Genomic DNA, 16,613 nt, shown 5'->3' with positions numbered 1-16,613 from the left:
CAGAAGAATATATGGGAGGAAAGAAGGAAGGTGTTATGACTAGAGTGTCACATCAGGCCTAAAATGTTTGCTGTACTCACCTAGGTAAACAAGTAACACAGAAAATGAATCAACTCAAGGTATTGCCATAGTGACAATGATTTTGCTCACCAAGCACTAAGTACAGGCTCTTCAAGTCTAACATTAATTGAATTTCCCTCACAAACCTCAATATAAAACGAAAAAATGTTATTTATAGTAGTTATTTCTACATGCCAATGGAAATCAATAGCCTCAATAAAAAATTCTATTTGGTTTTTTATTACTTCTGAATTTTTATGATTCAGAAACAGGCTCAGAATTTTTATGGTTCAGAAACCCATTTCAAAATGTAGAGTCATTTGGAAACAGGTTACCAACACTATATTGAAATTGTATCCAAGTGACATATTTATTATGTCCAAATCAGTGTACCCAAATGACACAATACCAAGTTCTTTGGAGTCAACTTTTTCCTGACCCCTCTCCATATCCCTTGCCTTATCCTTTCTACTCTTATGTATGGTCTAAAATTTCCATTTGCTTCCTCAACCTGGGACACAGCAGGTGGTTTCTTAAGTCAAAACACTTGAGTATCTTCCTTCAGCCCAAGAAGTATGTGAAAATCAAAAACAAGCTGCTCCAAGAAGATTTTGTTAAATTGAGGATTAACTGAACCTCTTAGTTTATATCATTTTCACCTAGCAGAGCATTTGAAGAGCCTTAAAGATAGAACAGGTTAGAGCAGGTTTTAGTCTTTTAAACTTTAGCATCCTGGTTTAATTTAAAGAATGGTGAACACCCATTACATATATTTTGCCCAAAATCACAAGCAAGATAAATGCTCTTTCCAAAATTAAATATAACTTATATGTTCTGAGAATTGAATATCGATATTAAGTATGTAGTTACCTTTGTAGCCACTTTTACACATGCACATAGAAAAAAATCAATAAAAAACAAATAGATTATTTTTATGATAGAAGTTAATAGAGTGATAATTTTCCATAAAGAAAATGATGACATCATCTCTGACACATAGAGAGTCAAATAAACTATATATTTTAAAAGATTACTGGGTCACCTGGGGTGGTTCAGTGGTTAAGCGTCTGCCTTCCGCCCAGGGCATGACCCCGGAGTCCCAGGATTGAGTCCCATATTGGGCTCCCTGCATGGACTCTGTTTTTTGCTCTCTGCCTGTGTCTCTGCCTCTCTCTCTGTCTCTCATGACTAAATACATAAAATCTTAAAAAAATAAAAAAGTAAAAGATTACTTACGGTCTAAATTGACTATTGTAGGTGTGGTATCACCTTCACCTGTAAAAATAAATATATACACATATACACAGTTCATAATACACATTTCTGTCATATAGAGCCAAAGCTATATATTGAAATGGAAATGTCCATGAATCAGATAACTCACTAAAATTCTTGACATTTATTTAAAGATAGAATGTAGTGGTATGCTTTTAGTAGTTACGTATCACTTTTATGGGGCAGTAATGAAGATACACACCTACTTGCAGTGGATAATGTGGAAAAAGCCCTATTTTATGACTGTGGAGGCTCTCAGGTGTGTGGTTTGCTGAGTGTGCTGGCAGCTTGGATTACACTACTGACCTCAAAGAGCTGTATCCCTCTACCTAGATGCCCAACATGGCACACAATGAACAAATAGCACTAATGCTTATAATAGTTTGCTTGAGCCATTCATAGAGACGGACAATGTGTTATACTGTAATTTGAAACCTTTATGTTTGTTTTCAAAAATCACTTGTATTTTTTTCTATGATTGAGGACAACTGAAACATCACATGCTTCTGAAAACTCTTCAAAAATTCTAGAAGATAGAAATCAATGTCACTAATGGAAGAAGAGAGATAACAAAATGTAATTATATTTTGTTAGAGTATTTCAAATATTATTTTTCCACATGGTAATAAAAAATATGGAAAAAAAAAGAGAACTGCAAGTTGATTCTAACTAAAACTTCATAACTTACTCTTTTTTCATAACATCCCAACTGCGGTTTAATGGCTGCGAAAAGCTTGGAAGATACTAGATTTGCAAATACTTATGCAATAATGAATGAGGCATAGGACATTTCCTGAAGTTTAATGTCTGAGGAATTGATGGCCTGGAAGTTAGTCAGGCACTGTTTAGACCCAGCTGATTATCAAGCCCTGGAAATACCCTGAGCTCAAATAAACTGGCAACAAAACAATAATAGCATATGGATTCCCTTGTAATATATGCAAATTTGATTGTTATTAATAGCGAATCTCATGAGAATTAATATATGCTAAAGAGTCATCTTTATTTATGTTCATTTTCCAGATCACGATATTTTAAATGAATAAGGGTAAAGGAAAACACATAAATTTCATTGTTTCCCTTTCCCTTTAGCTTAGTCTGGGGGAGGATTTTGTCTTAAAGTCAGCTGAGGTCAGTGTTTTAGCTCATAATACAAATTAGAATTGAGGCCAACTATGGTCATTAAAACATCAAGGATATTGGTTTTTCCACTCAAACCAATTACTTGAAAATTCTAAAATTAAAAACTAGATTTTTATTCTTTCTGGTATTGCGATGAAACAGACTAGACTTCTCTATCCTTAATTGTATATCAACTTTCTATTTCTAAGCATCAAGTTAATAGGTCAACAAAATGGTTAGCTCATTATTGTAATGTACTGCAGTTTTTAAATTTTAGAAAATTTATAGATATTGTGTATTTGGGACTTAATAATTTATAATTATTTTATACATATATATTTTTCCTTTGAACTAATATTTCTCACACTTTGGAATAAGCTGAAATATCAAATAAATCAGATTTCTAAAGATTCTGAATTGGTAGATAGATTATGAGTTTTTAAAAAGCATTCTAGGTTATTCTGTTGCACACTTTGAGCCAAACTTTGAAAAACTGCGCTCTAGGATTTTGCCATTTTACCATCAAATACTATTCTTACTTCTTTTTTTTTCTTTCCCCCTATCTCCACCAAAGTACTGAAATCTGAAATGTGTGTATATAGATATATATACATATAAAATCACACAAATATTTATCATATATATACATATATGTGAAACAAATCTTCTGTATTGATTCAACTTGAATTTGAAAGGAAATATGTTGATGATAGAAGTTTTACCTCTGGAAGGGTAGGTAGTGTGCGTGTTATGTGTTTTTATGGCCTCAGAACCAAATATGAGTTCTTACTGAAAAAAACTTTATTTAATACATTCTTAAAGCTTCAACCAAGTTCAAAACCTTATGGACATCACATATTTCTTCAGGCAGATATCTATATTCCTATTTTCATTACATATGTTATTTTGAATATATATTTATTAAACCATTATATTTACATAAATGTCTCTACACTGAAAACTAACCAAAGGTAAAAACATATCATTTATATTGCTGCATATCTAGCAGGTTATAATATAGAGCTTTGCACACAATAGCAACTCAATTTAAAGTTATTAATAAATGAATAAATAATATAAACTTAGATGGAAGTTAAGTTATCCAAGACACTTACAGTGAGAGAACTGAAATTCTTAACTTGGAAATTGGAGTTGAAGCTTTTAACTACTACACTGTAAGTATTTAATACTGAAGATTTTTCTAAGATCTACAAAGTATGTATGTGTATAGATTAATATATAGGCATTTCTCTAGTTTTATTTTTACATATCTGATAATCTTAAAAATGTATACTAAGTACTATTCTGTAAGCATTTTTTATTTTTTATTTATCTTAAGATTTTATTTATTTATTCACAAGAGACACAGAGAGATGCAGAGAGAGAGGCAGAGACACAGGCAGAGGGAGAAGCAGGCTCCATGCGGGGAGCCCAATGTGGGACTCGATCCCGGGTCTTCAGGATCACGCACTGGGCTGAAGGCGGCGCTAAACCACTGAGCCACTCGAGCTGCCCAGTAAGCATTTTTTAAAAAGAAATAAAAACTTTTGTATGATTTGTAATACAAATGTATAGTGTGAAAATGACTTATATAGTCTCTACAGTTAAGTAAGAACTCAAATCTTCTAAAGACAAATTTTATTAGCCTTTCACCAGCAGGAAAATGTAAATATATCCTGGCTATAAATAATAGTTAGAAAAATGACAGTATAAAAATATTTATTGAAATTAATGTTCAGAATGTATTGAAATAAAAATGAGTTATCTGCAGTAGCATTTAATCAAATGCCAGCAACACTCTGAAATCTTTCAATAGCACAATACTTTTAGTTGTAAAATGTTAGTTAAAAATGTTTTGAAAACTTTTAAAATTATTAGAGTCCTGTGTCAGGTTTATAAACCAAATCACCGTTCCCTGAGATTCTACAAGAGCATTTTACTCTTAACTATGTCTATGTTAGACATAGACCTGTTTTAAAAGCCTGACTTTTTCCTTCTTCCTAGACCATTGGATATTTTATTAGCCTCCATTATTCTTAATCATAGAGACTTCACAAAAAGGTATCATCAAGTAAAGCTAATACTTATAAAAATTATCCTTGAACCATTAAAAAGATTTATGTCCCAGAGAGGTAGGTTTCTTTGCTTTGTAATGTTAAACCTAGAAAGACATCTAAAGAAGAGCATTTTCAGGACCTATGCAAACCCTAATATGAGAAAAAAACAAAACTAAGAACACACTAACTAATTTGAATGGCTATGATGATAGCTGATGAAATATAATATGATATGCTATGTCTTTGCAAACACGTAAGGAAGGTGTTTATTTGCCATTATAGATAATTTATTTATTAAACATAGGTTAGGAAGCTCCAAGATGTTCATATTGCCATACTAGATGAACATTATATTTAAGAAGTTTGCTTTTTTATGCTAAAAGTTCACAAAACATAATTAGTGTTTCTATTTACGGCAATAAATTATCTCTTTGATTTGCCACAGAATATGTGTTTGTATTTCATGTTTCAAAGCAAACATGAGGGGTGCCTGGGTGGCTCAGCAGTTGAGCATCTGCCTTTGGCTCAGGCCGTGATCCTGGGGTCCTGGGATCAAGTCCTGCATCAGGCTCCCCTCAAGGAGCCTGCTTTTCTCTTGGCCTGTGTCTCTCATGAATAAATAAAATCTTTAAAGAAAGTTTTAAAAATAAAGCAAACATGATATCTTCAATCTAATCTTTTTAAAATGGGCACTACTTTTGTTTCTATTTTCAAGGTACTTGCCACTAGCTTTTCTCACATGAAAAACATTCTTTTTTGATATATTGCATTTTTAAAATTTTAATTTCAGTAGAATTAACATACAGTGTTGTATTAGTTTCATGTGTACAGTATACTGATTCAACAATTATACATATTACTCAGTGCTTATCATGATATTTACTCTTTAATCCCCATCACCTATTTCACTCATCTTCCCACGTACTGAGAAAAACATTCTTAAAATAGGACTCTTATTGAACTTATATAAATATGTCTTTTTTAGACAGGAGATAGTTTAACATAGTGTTTAAAGATGTTTGTTATAAACACAGAGCTATGAGATACACAGTCTAGTAAAATGGTCTTTTGCTACTGACACAGCTTTATAACAAGCCTTTTTCACTCAATAACATATGGAGGATATACTTCCATCTAAATATATACCAATCAGTGGTACTTAGTAGAGATGACTTTGCTCCCCAGGGGATTTTTGGCAATGTCTGGAGATGTTTTTTGGTTCTCACGACTGGAGGGAGGGGTGGTTTTATTGACATCTAGTGGCTAGAGGCCAGGGACATCACCAAACAGTTTATAGTCCACAGGCCAGCTTCCTACACCAAAGTTTTATGCAGTACAAAATGTCAGCAGTGCCAAACTTGAAAAATTCTGAGACATTTATCCAAATCCTTGTTTGACTTCCAGACAAACTTTCCAATTCATAAAGTTGCACAGTATTGAAAGACCCTGACTATGCAGACCTTCACTAATATTGAGCATTAATGATTATTTTCTTATTTGCCAACCTGATTTATGAAATGATCTTATGCTTCTACAATTTCATTTTTTTCTTACTAATAAGTTTTAATGTATTTTGTTTGTCTATTAATTATACTTACTCTTTAAAATTCATTTTATTCATTGTTCTAAGTTATCTTATTTTTTCTTATTGATATATAGGGGCTCTTTTATATGCGGTGTATCAGAAATATGTATTTTACATATATCTTTTACTTTACACATTGATACTCTTTAAACAATATCATCTTTAAAAAAATCATCTTTGACTCAGAGATGTGGATGGAATGCTCTAGGCTTTCTAGCTTTAGGCTAAGATACTGAGAAGAAAATGAAGGGAACACTATCTCAGGTCTATCACTGGGTAGGGGCTTTGTTGGAGCGCTCCGTTAGTATTGGGGGGTCTTTCTGGTACATATTACAATGACAGCCATTTATTGGTTCTGGACTTCAAATGAGGATTTTCTGAGGAGGAAATCTTCTTTAAAAGGTCAGCAGAATGTCTCCTTGTCTACAAGAGAGATGAAGAAAGGTCTCTCTGGTGTGTGTGTGTGTGTGTGTGTGTGTGTGTGTATTACAGTTTAGAATGCATCCCATTTTAGGATCAGCTCTAACCCTCCTATATTTCCACCTCTGACTGAGGTATCAATTTAAAGGAGATTCAGTGTATTTAAAATATTTCACCTGAAGAAGATCATTAAAAGTACTTACAACGAGAAATAGGACAATAATCCCATGGAATGAGAGGATTTCCCGTGTAACACCAGGGACCATGGGCATCGTCATCAGGATTCCGGCAGTAATTCTTATTCAGCTTACTAGCATCTGGTTCCCAGAAGATATGCCTGCATAAACAACAAACTCTAAACATCACAAGCTGCTCATTGTGTCCAAGAGAAACAAACTGTCACCAAGAAGATAAATCCTAGCATGTAACTTTCATTATAGATACAACACAAGCTTCTACTTCATGTGAATTTTGGTAATTTTGTTTTAGACATATTTTGTTGTTGTTCTTGCAGTTTGGAAGTGTGTTTTCTATTCAGGATTATGGAATAGGGCTACATAATTAGCATAGATAAAATGATGAAAAATTTTGTGATTTTGCTTCTATTTAATGATTACAGTGGCAAGGTAACAATACTTGTAGGCACAGAAATGGAGAAACACTGACAGAAAAAGAGCAGGTGACAAAGATCAAGGTTATAAAATACATAGAAAATGCAAGCTATTGCAAAAGTATTTTTCATGTTTCAGAAACATAAGAAGCATTATTGGCAACATCATTCTGACAAAGGACAGAAAGATACACTGAACAATTAATAATAGTGTGCTAATGAAATAATTTAAATCTAAAGTTTCACTGATCATATAGTTAGAATATAGGAGTTTTTGACAGATAACTGAGTAACACTTTCTTATTTTACATCTTAACTAAGTTTTTTTATTTTTAAAAAAGATATTATTTATTTATTTATGAGAGACACAGAGAGAAGCAGAGACACAGGCGGAGGGAGAAGCAGGCTTTATGCAGGGAGCCTGATGCGGGACTTGATCCTGGGACTCTAGGACCACGCCCTGGGCCAAAGGCAGATGCTCAACTACTGAGCCATCCGGGTGCCCCTTACTAAGTCTATTACAAAAGAAAAGCAAAAATACTGTGCATTATTTTATAAGACTATGCCCACTCATATAACATGAGTATTTATATTTATTTTGATAAGATTAATAAAGCCAAACTCCAAATGACCATCCCAATCAAGTTATGAAAACTATATAAGTGACTGAATTTGTTTTGGATTACTAATTCTTACCATACTTACATGTAATTAATGGGCATTAAAAAACTGGAAAGTTTGGACAGGGAAAGGTGGACTATCTTTCCAAACTCAGTTTCATTTTCTGAACCAATAATAACATTAAATATAGTACTTACTATGTGCCAGATTCTATTATGTGATTTACATATATAAGCTTAAACCAACCTAATGAGATGGGCTTTAAGATTATGCTATTTCATACTTGATGAAATAGAAATCCACAGAAAATGATTTTTCTGAGGTCATATGGCTTATAAGCAGTAGAGCAGAGGTTTGAACAAATACCTCTAGAGTCAATGTTCAAAACCGCCGTTCTATACTATGTCCTTACTTAGTTGTGGTTTCTTTTTTTTTTTTTTTAAGATTTTTTGTTTATTTATTCATGAGAGACACAGAGAAAGAGGCAGAGACTCAGGCAGAGGGAGAAGCAGTGAGCTTCTGCAGGGAGCCTGATGCAGGACTCGATCCCAGGACCTGAGCCAAAGGCAGACATTCAACCACTGAGCCACCCAGGCACCCCTAGGTGTAGTTTATTCTTAAACCAAAGTGGTACCATGCAACTTAATGCAATTGGTACCATGCAATTTACTGCAATTTGTTTTCAAATGACTTTTAACTAGTTCCAAATATCTAACCCAAACTCAGTGAATTAAGGGTTTTAATGATGAGTTCCCTATGTGAATATGCCACGTATTTCAGTGGTATGCTGGTAATGTTTAAAAGAGTGCTCTGAGATGTGTATGAAGACTTATCTGTTGTCCTTGCTAATTTCTGAGGTGCAAATTCTTCCACCACAAAAACATCAAGTTTCCAATGTCCAAATCTTCAGAGATTTCTAATGGCAGAGTTGGTACTATTGTCTCTCACAAGTCCGTAAGAGCTAGATCCACCACATGGCAGTGTTGAAATCAGCATTTCATCTTAATCATTCTAATTCTCACTTAAAATTCTCTAATGAATCTTAATGCTTAGGATAAAATCCAAAGTTCCTAGTCCAGCTTCCAAGGCTCTATATGGTCTTGCAACTAGAGAATTCCTTTTCTGTGGGCATTAACCAAATTACACCATCTTTCAACCTTACCAAAATTATTGCGGGCACTTTGCATTCTCTTAGCATAAAATATGCTATTTTTCATGATTTTTATAGTATGGCATTGGCATTTGCTGTTGGATGGCATTTCGGAGCATGATATCCTGAGGTTGCAATTTGGCTTATCTTTGAAATCCTAGAGCTACAGTGTCCAATACAGTAGCTACTAGCCACAGGCAGCTACTGAAGAATTGGTATGTAGCTAGCCCAAATTGAGAAGTGTTCTAATTGTAAATATACACCAAATCTTGAAGCTTTAGTATGAAAAAAATGTAAAATATCTCATTAATAATTTTATATTGGATACATAATGAAATGAAAAGGCTTTAGATATATTGGATTAATAAAATATATTATTTAAAATAGTCTTGCCTGTTTATTTTCACTCCTTTAAATGTGGCTAATAGAAAACAAAAGTACATGTGCAATTTACATATGTGAAATGCATGTTTATATTGGAGAGCGCGGCTTTAGAACTATCACTGTTTGTGAAGTAAGTTAATTGAAACCATATCATCCACCAGTGAGTACATTTTGGAAGAGAATAAAGTTAAAATTAAAGTATAACTAGAGGCAAAATAACTCAACCTCTCAGAGCCCTTAAATTCTTATTCACACATATAGAAATATCTTCCACATAGGATTATGATGACCAAATAAGATTATAACTCGTGTAAAGAAACCACAGCATAAGCACTTGATCAAATGATACTAACCTTTTTTCCTTCTATTCTACTGCATATTATATTCTGGGATATTTATTAAAATCAGTTTTATGTCACCACTATGTCTCAGATTTCTATAGGAATTTCAAACACACCAGCACTATTCCTAGGGTTGAGTAGCAGACAGTTTTTTTCTGTGAATATGTTCAATGTCAAAATCTCTAATCTTTAAAATATATAGTCTTTTTTTTCAATTGCATATACACTCCTTTGGTTGTAGAAAAATTTAGTGTTTCAAAATAAAGTTATAGCAGGAAACCTATGTCTATAAGTTGTTAATAGTTAAGTGGATATTTAAGATATGTATGTACACTCATGGTCACACTGATTTTTCATAACTGATATTAACAATTAGTAATTAACTGTGAGAACACAATCATATAATGTACTATTTGAAGCACTAGATTAGCCACTTAATTATGCACTGTCTTATCAGGCTGTACAATTGTTTTCTCAATATGGCCATATCATTCGTGATGGTGAAGTCAAAACTTGTGCCCACTTTTTATTAATGTCTCCCATGGACATCTTATCACAGAACAGAACACATAGTAAATATTCAATAATAATGTGCTATATTTAATTGCTTATTTAAAAATTTGGGGGTGCTTGGGTGGCTCAGTGGGTTAAGTTGCCGACTCTTGATTTTAGCTCAGGTCATGACCTCTAGGGTAGGGCTCCAGGAAAGAGACTGCTTCAGGATTCTCTCTCCCTCTGCCCCTCCTCCTCTCCCCACCCCCCTCAAATAAATAAATCTTTAAAAAGAAAAAAAGCTTGTTACATGAAGGGAAAATACTAAATTGAGTTGCATAGAATAACAAATCTAATGTTTGTCTTAGCTTACTATAATATATGAGAATGGAAAGAAATAGCAATGTGCATATCTGTACCAGCAGATGCTGTTATAACCACATATAATGTATTGATAGAAAGAAATCTACACACCTATGTAGGTCTTCCATGTTCTTCTCCCACATTGAACATGTTAGTCCAGATCGTGTTTTGGATAAATTGCCCATATAATTTTTGCCATTCCCACGATAACAATCTAAACATAAAATATATTAAAGAGGACTAATGAATACAAGGAAGTATAGAAGAAAAACATTATTTACAAGCATGAAAATTCATGAAAGTCAACATAAAAATTAAAACAATACTCTGTACAAATATTTCAGATTAAAGTATCTTTATTTTCAGCCACATTTCTTCTTCCTTAAAGGTTTATGTATCTTATTACAAACTCAAAAAAAATCAAAGAAAAAAATTAAACGAGTGGCCCTTAGGGATACCTAAGAAATGAGAATTTTTAGAATCATGTATATATTTCCCAGCATTTTCTTCTGAAAAACTTAGCTCCACAGAAAAGTCAGAAGAATAATATAACAAACACTCATATACTCGTCACATTCGTTGTGTTTGGGTTTTCATCGTTCCCAAGATTAACATTCTGAGTCACCCAAGCCAGCTGTTTTGCAAATGCTCTTTAATTTCATTTTGTCTGATTATTTTCTCATGATTAAAATCAATTTAAAGACAGGATTATGGCATAGATGATATTTTTGTCCTTTTCAGAGCATTTTGTCATATGACATATGATGTCAGTTTGTTCCATTATTTGGGGTGAGTTTGATAACTTGGTTAAGTGATGTAAAGGAAAATTGTCGGGGCCTCTGAGATTGAGTAAATATCTTATTTCCAAATTTTCATAAAATGGTTTAGGCATACTTTGATTACTTTTACATGAATCAATTATGATTCATTGTTTTAAAATAGTTGTTCTTCAATTTCCTACATTTCTTTATTATCATTTTTCTGTAAATCAGGGCTTTTCCTTCTCCCCTACTCCTTCTGTGTAAGTATTCTACTACCACTGGTGATGGTGATGCTGCTGCTGCTGCTGCTAGTAATACTAGTGCCTGTAGTAGAAATGGGAATATACAGGGATCCCTGGGTGGTGCAGTGGTTTGGTGCCTGCCTTTGGCCCAGGGCGCAATCCTGGAGACCTGGGATCGAATCCCACGTCGGGCTCCCAGTGCATGGAGCCTGCTTCTCCCTCTGCCTATGTCTCTGCCCCTCTCTCTCTCTCTCTCTCTGTGTGACTATCATTAAAAAAAAAAAGAAAGAAAGAAGGAAGAAAAAGACATGGGAATATACATAGAGATTCCGAAGTCCTCTTTTTACTCAGGATGATATCTAATCTATTCCTGTTGCTCATTTGGATACTCAAAGTTGTTCCAAAGTTAGCTGATGGAAGCCACTTTTAACTGGCTTCTGTGCCTTTTACTGTGTCCCATGTGGTTTTATTTCTCACTTTTTTTTTAAATGAGTAATTTGTGTTTTATTAAACATTGAGAGAAGTGTCCATATTCCTAATTTTACAATATCATAAAAAGGAAGTCAAGTAAAAAAACCAGTTCTTCCAGATATGTGAGTTGCAGTTTTATATTTGAAAAGAAACACTATTCCATAATTTAAATAATAACACATATTTAAAAAGTGACTATTAAACATTCCTGATTTTTAGATGACTGAGAATTGCAGATATGGCTATAAAATATTACCTACAAACATACATCAAGATTATTTCTGTTTAAAAACTTGGTAAGCCCGGCGCCTGGGTGGTTCAGTGAGTTAAGCACCTGCCTTCAGTGAGGTCATGATCCCAGGCTCCCTGATAAGCGGGAAGTCTACTTCTCACCTTGCCCCTCCCACCTGCTCTGCGTGCTCTCTCTCTCTCTCTCTCTCTCTCTCTCTCTCAAATAAATATGAATGAATGAATGAATGAATGAATGAATGAATAAATAAATAAATAAATAAAATCTTTTTTTAATAAATAAAATCTTTTTAAAATATTTTAAAATTTGGTAAACTGTAGTCTACTACCATTGGCTTTAAATATACTTTAATATCATAATAAATAGATATAAATCTTAATAAAAATTTTTAAATAATTCAATAATTTGTTCAAGAATCAGCTAACATAGTGAAAAATAAATATAATAAGGATACTCAATAGTCAGGTTTTCAAATCCATGCGTAACATTTCATAATAGCACTATAAGGAATTGGGGCTTAAATATAAAAACTCAAATAGGAGAAGACTTGATACAGATAACATAGCAGCCATTCCAGTACACAATAAAATTCTTTTCAGAAAGCATAAACTTGAAAAGTCCAATACTTGTACATAAGCAGAATATACTAATGAAAACATTTTCCTCTGATGGTGCTTTTTTCCTCCATATTAGGAAAGTTTAAATCTTTAGCTGTTAGGTAGTAAATTCTTTAGATGGATTCTTACTGAATAAAGCAATTGTGCAATGTAGGACACGAGTACTGCTCTTTTACGTATTTTTGGATTTTCTGCATATATTTTTTTCTATATTGGTGGAAGAGATCCTCCTCACCACCACTACGCTTTTACTTGAATAAAGCCTACGATATACTTTTTCTTCTAAAACTTTATTTTAGAATAGATTTAATTTATAAGAAAGGAGTACATGTTACAGAGAGTTCTTATATACCACACAGTTTTTCCTACTTTTAATCTTACATTAGTATGATAGCTTTGTCATAACTATTGAGCCATACTGATGCATTATTAACAAGACTGTATTTTGTTGAAATATTTTTAGTTGTTACACTAATATCCTTTTTTGTGCCCTAGGCTCCCACGTGATACCCCATTATATTTAGCTGTCATTTCCTAAGGCTTTTCTAAATATGACAGTTTTTCTGATTTTCTTATTTGATGATCTTGTCAATTTTGAGGAAAATTGTTCAAATATTTTTTGATCATTTTTCAAAAGATTTATTTATTGGATGGGGAGGCAGAGTGGGAGAGAGAGAATCTCAAGTGGACTCTCCTCCTGAGCACATAGCCTTACATGGACTCTATTGCAGGATCCCATGACCCTGAGATCATGACCTAAGCTGATATCAAGAGTCAGACGCTCAACTTACTGAGCCACCCAGGTGCCCCGGTCAAGTATTTTTTTTTTTTAAATGCCCATCAGTTGGCTTTGTCTGATGTTTTCCTCATGATGTGATGTGGGTTATAGGTTTTTGAGAAGACATGAGTTTTTTAGCACTTTTTAACTTGCTGGTGAAAGATACTCCAGCCTCACTTTGTCTCAGGCCTCCTGGAATCATCAATTTCTCCAAGGGGAATTTGTTTATTTTCGTGATGAAAGCTAAGGATGAGATAAGAAATAGGTGCCAAGGGACGCCTGGGTGGCTCGGCAGTTGAGCGCCTGCCTTTGGCCCGGGCCGTGACCCTGGAGTCCTGGGATCGAGTCTCATGTTGGGCTCCCTGCATGGGGCCTGCTTCTCCCTCTGCCTGTGTCTCTGCCTCTCTCTCTCTGTTTCTCATGAATAAATAAATAAAATCTTAAATAAAAAAAAAATAGGTGCCAAGTGTGCTTTTGTTATGTGTGATTTGAAGCATAATTTCCATGTGTTTGAAGAGAATTTACATATGCGTACTTTATTTTTAGAAATCTAGAATTCATATATTTTATTCATTACTTAGATTTTTTTATCCTTCACTTTTTAGTTTTAGAATTTTTATATTTTAAAATATTTCCCTTTATCTATAAGATACATTTTAACACTTACTTTCAAATATGTCATTTGTCTTTTGAATTTAAATACGGGTTTGGGGGGCACCTGGGTGGCTCAGTTAGTTAAGCATTTGACTTTTGATTTTGGCTCAAGTCATAAGGCTGGTGAGATCAAGACCCATGTTGGGCTCTGCACTGGGCATGGAGCCTGCTTGATTCCCTCTCTCTCTTTCTCTTTCCCTCTGCTTCTCTCCCAACTTCTAGCTTTGCTCCTGCTCTTCCTTTCAGACTCTCTTTCTCAATCAATCAATCAATCAATCAATCAATAAGAGGTGTGTGTGTGTGTGTGTGTGTGCACGCACACTTGCTGTGGTAGATTTTTATTTTTTTTTTCTTTTACGGCCTCTAGATTTTGAGTGTTAATTAGATAGCTTTTCACCATATCTAAGTTAAAAAAGAATTCTTCCACGTTTACTTCTAGTATCTATGTGGTTTCCTTTTTTACATTCAGAGCTCCTACACATTTGGAGTTTATTTTAGGGATGGTGTAAGGCATGTATTCAATTTTATCGTTTTTAATTTTACCCATTATTATATTTCAAAAGTTCATTTTTCACCCAGTGATACATAGTTCCACACTCTTAATGTAATAAATCTCTGTAAGAAATCTATTTCTGAACTCTACATTTTTTTCCAATTGCCAATTTATTCATTGCACTAGAACTAAAGTCTTAATTACAAGCTTTTTATAAAATGTTTTAATATCTGATAAGGTTAATTGCCTCTAATCAGCCTTATTTATAAAGATCTTCCATAGTGTACTAACATGTTTATTCTTCCAAGAGAACTACAGAATCAGTTTGTTTGGAATGAGAAAAACAACCTATGGATCTATTTATTAGTATCACATTACATTTATAAATTAACTTAGGCAGGGGTGCGAGGGTGGCTCAGTTCGTTAAACATTCGATTCTTGATTTTGGCTCAGGTCACGATCTCAGGATCTGAGATCGAGCTCAACTTCAGGCTCCGTGCCGAGAGTGGAGCCTGCTTAAGATCCTCTCTCACTATCCCTCTGCCCTTCCCCTGCTAGCACTCTCTCTCAAATAAAAATTAGGTTATGTAGAATTGATGTATTTATGATGCTGAGTTCTCATATCAAGAGCAAGGAATGCTTTTCCACATTAAAGTACACTTTAGTGGCCTGAAGTAGTGATTTTAAAATTTTATTACATAGATTTTGCAGATTTCTTTCTAAACTTATTCCTGTTTCCATAAGTTTTGTTGCTATTATAGATATAGTTTTCTCCTTAATTAAATCTTCAAACTCACATATGAATGCTACCTTAGGGATTTTTTATTACTTGAATTCATTTTTTAAAGTACATTACTATTACATCTTTCCATAAATAAAGATCTTTTCCTTTTTCACCCAATCAATATGTTTTCTTATTTATATGGAATAATCTCTCCAATACAATATTAAAGAGGAATATGTTAAACCATGTTAAATTATATTTACGATGTTAGATAGTAAAAATAGCATACATTGTTGTTTTCTTTTTTAATGTCTATAATGTTTACCATCAAGTATAATGGATATATGTGTTTGTGTATGTGGATACGTCTGTGTATATATATGTGTATATGTTAAAATGTGAAAACATATTTTAGGGAAGTCTCTGTCTCATCTGTGTTTATATAGATAGATGTAGATAGATACAGATATATAGATATAGATATATGGATATGTGTGTATAGTATATATATTCCAGAAATTCTTATTTAGGTATTTTTATGAGAAACTAGTGATTTTTGTAACAGGAATTTCAAAAGCTGTTAACATTTATTATATGATCGTTTTTTTTTAGATCTAAGATGAATGTTAATGGGTATCTAAAACTGAATCATTTTTGTTCTTAGACTCAACTCCATTAAATCAGTATGTATTATTTTTAAATTGTTTTATCAGACTGTTCATTCAAATTTCATTCAAAAATTTTATATTCACAGGAATGCCTGGGTGGCTCAGCCATTGAGCGTCTGCCTTTGGCTCAGGGCATGATCTCGAGTCTGGGGATGGAGTCCCGCATCCGGCTCCCTGCAGGGAGCCTGCTTCTCCCTCTGCCTGTGTCTCTGCCTCTCTCTCTGTGTCTCTCACAAATAAATAAAATCTTTAAACAAAAGTAAAAGTAAATAAAATTTTTATATTCACAAATGAGATGTTTACTGTTTTTATTTGTAGTACTTTCATCATGTTTAGGTATTATAATTTCATCACTACTGATGGAAGCTTTAATATGTGTGTTAAGCTAGATGGAAATTTATGTAGCACTGAGATTAAATGGTCTGTGAATGCACGTAGGCACAGTATATTTTTGATGGAACAGTTTTCATTAATA

At 33.5% G+C, this 16,613-nt stretch overlaps 1 protein-coding gene across 4 annotated transcripts in view; it reads right to left on the bottom strand.

The window, feature by feature from the left end:
• HGF (hepatocyte growth factor) overlaps positions 1 to 16,613 on the bottom strand; it is an 80,500-nt gene that overhangs the window by 15,195 nt on the left and 48,692 nt on the right. For all 4 annotated transcript variants that reach the window (XM_026006117.2, XM_026006116.2, XM_072759817.1 and 1 more), the window contains exons 10-12: positions 10,592 to 10,694; positions 6,723 to 6,856; positions 1,297 to 1,335 (exon numbers count right to left, since the gene is read on the bottom strand). In XM_026006117.2, the coding sequence (XP_025861902.2) occupies positions 1,297 to 1,335; positions 6,723 to 6,856; positions 10,592 to 10,694 (276 nt within the window). The remainder of the gene's footprint in view (positions 1 to 1,296; positions 1,336 to 6,722; positions 6,857 to 10,591; positions 10,695 to 16,613) is intronic.

Source organism: Vulpes vulpes, chromosome 5 (genome assembly GCF_048418805.1).
Source record: "Vulpes vulpes isolate BD-2025 chromosome 5, VulVul3, whole genome shotgun sequence".
NCBI classification, from domain to species: Eukaryota; Metazoa; Chordata; class Mammalia; order Carnivora; family Canidae; genus Vulpes; species Vulpes vulpes.
This window is presented reverse-complemented; position numbering and strand designations above follow the sequence as displayed.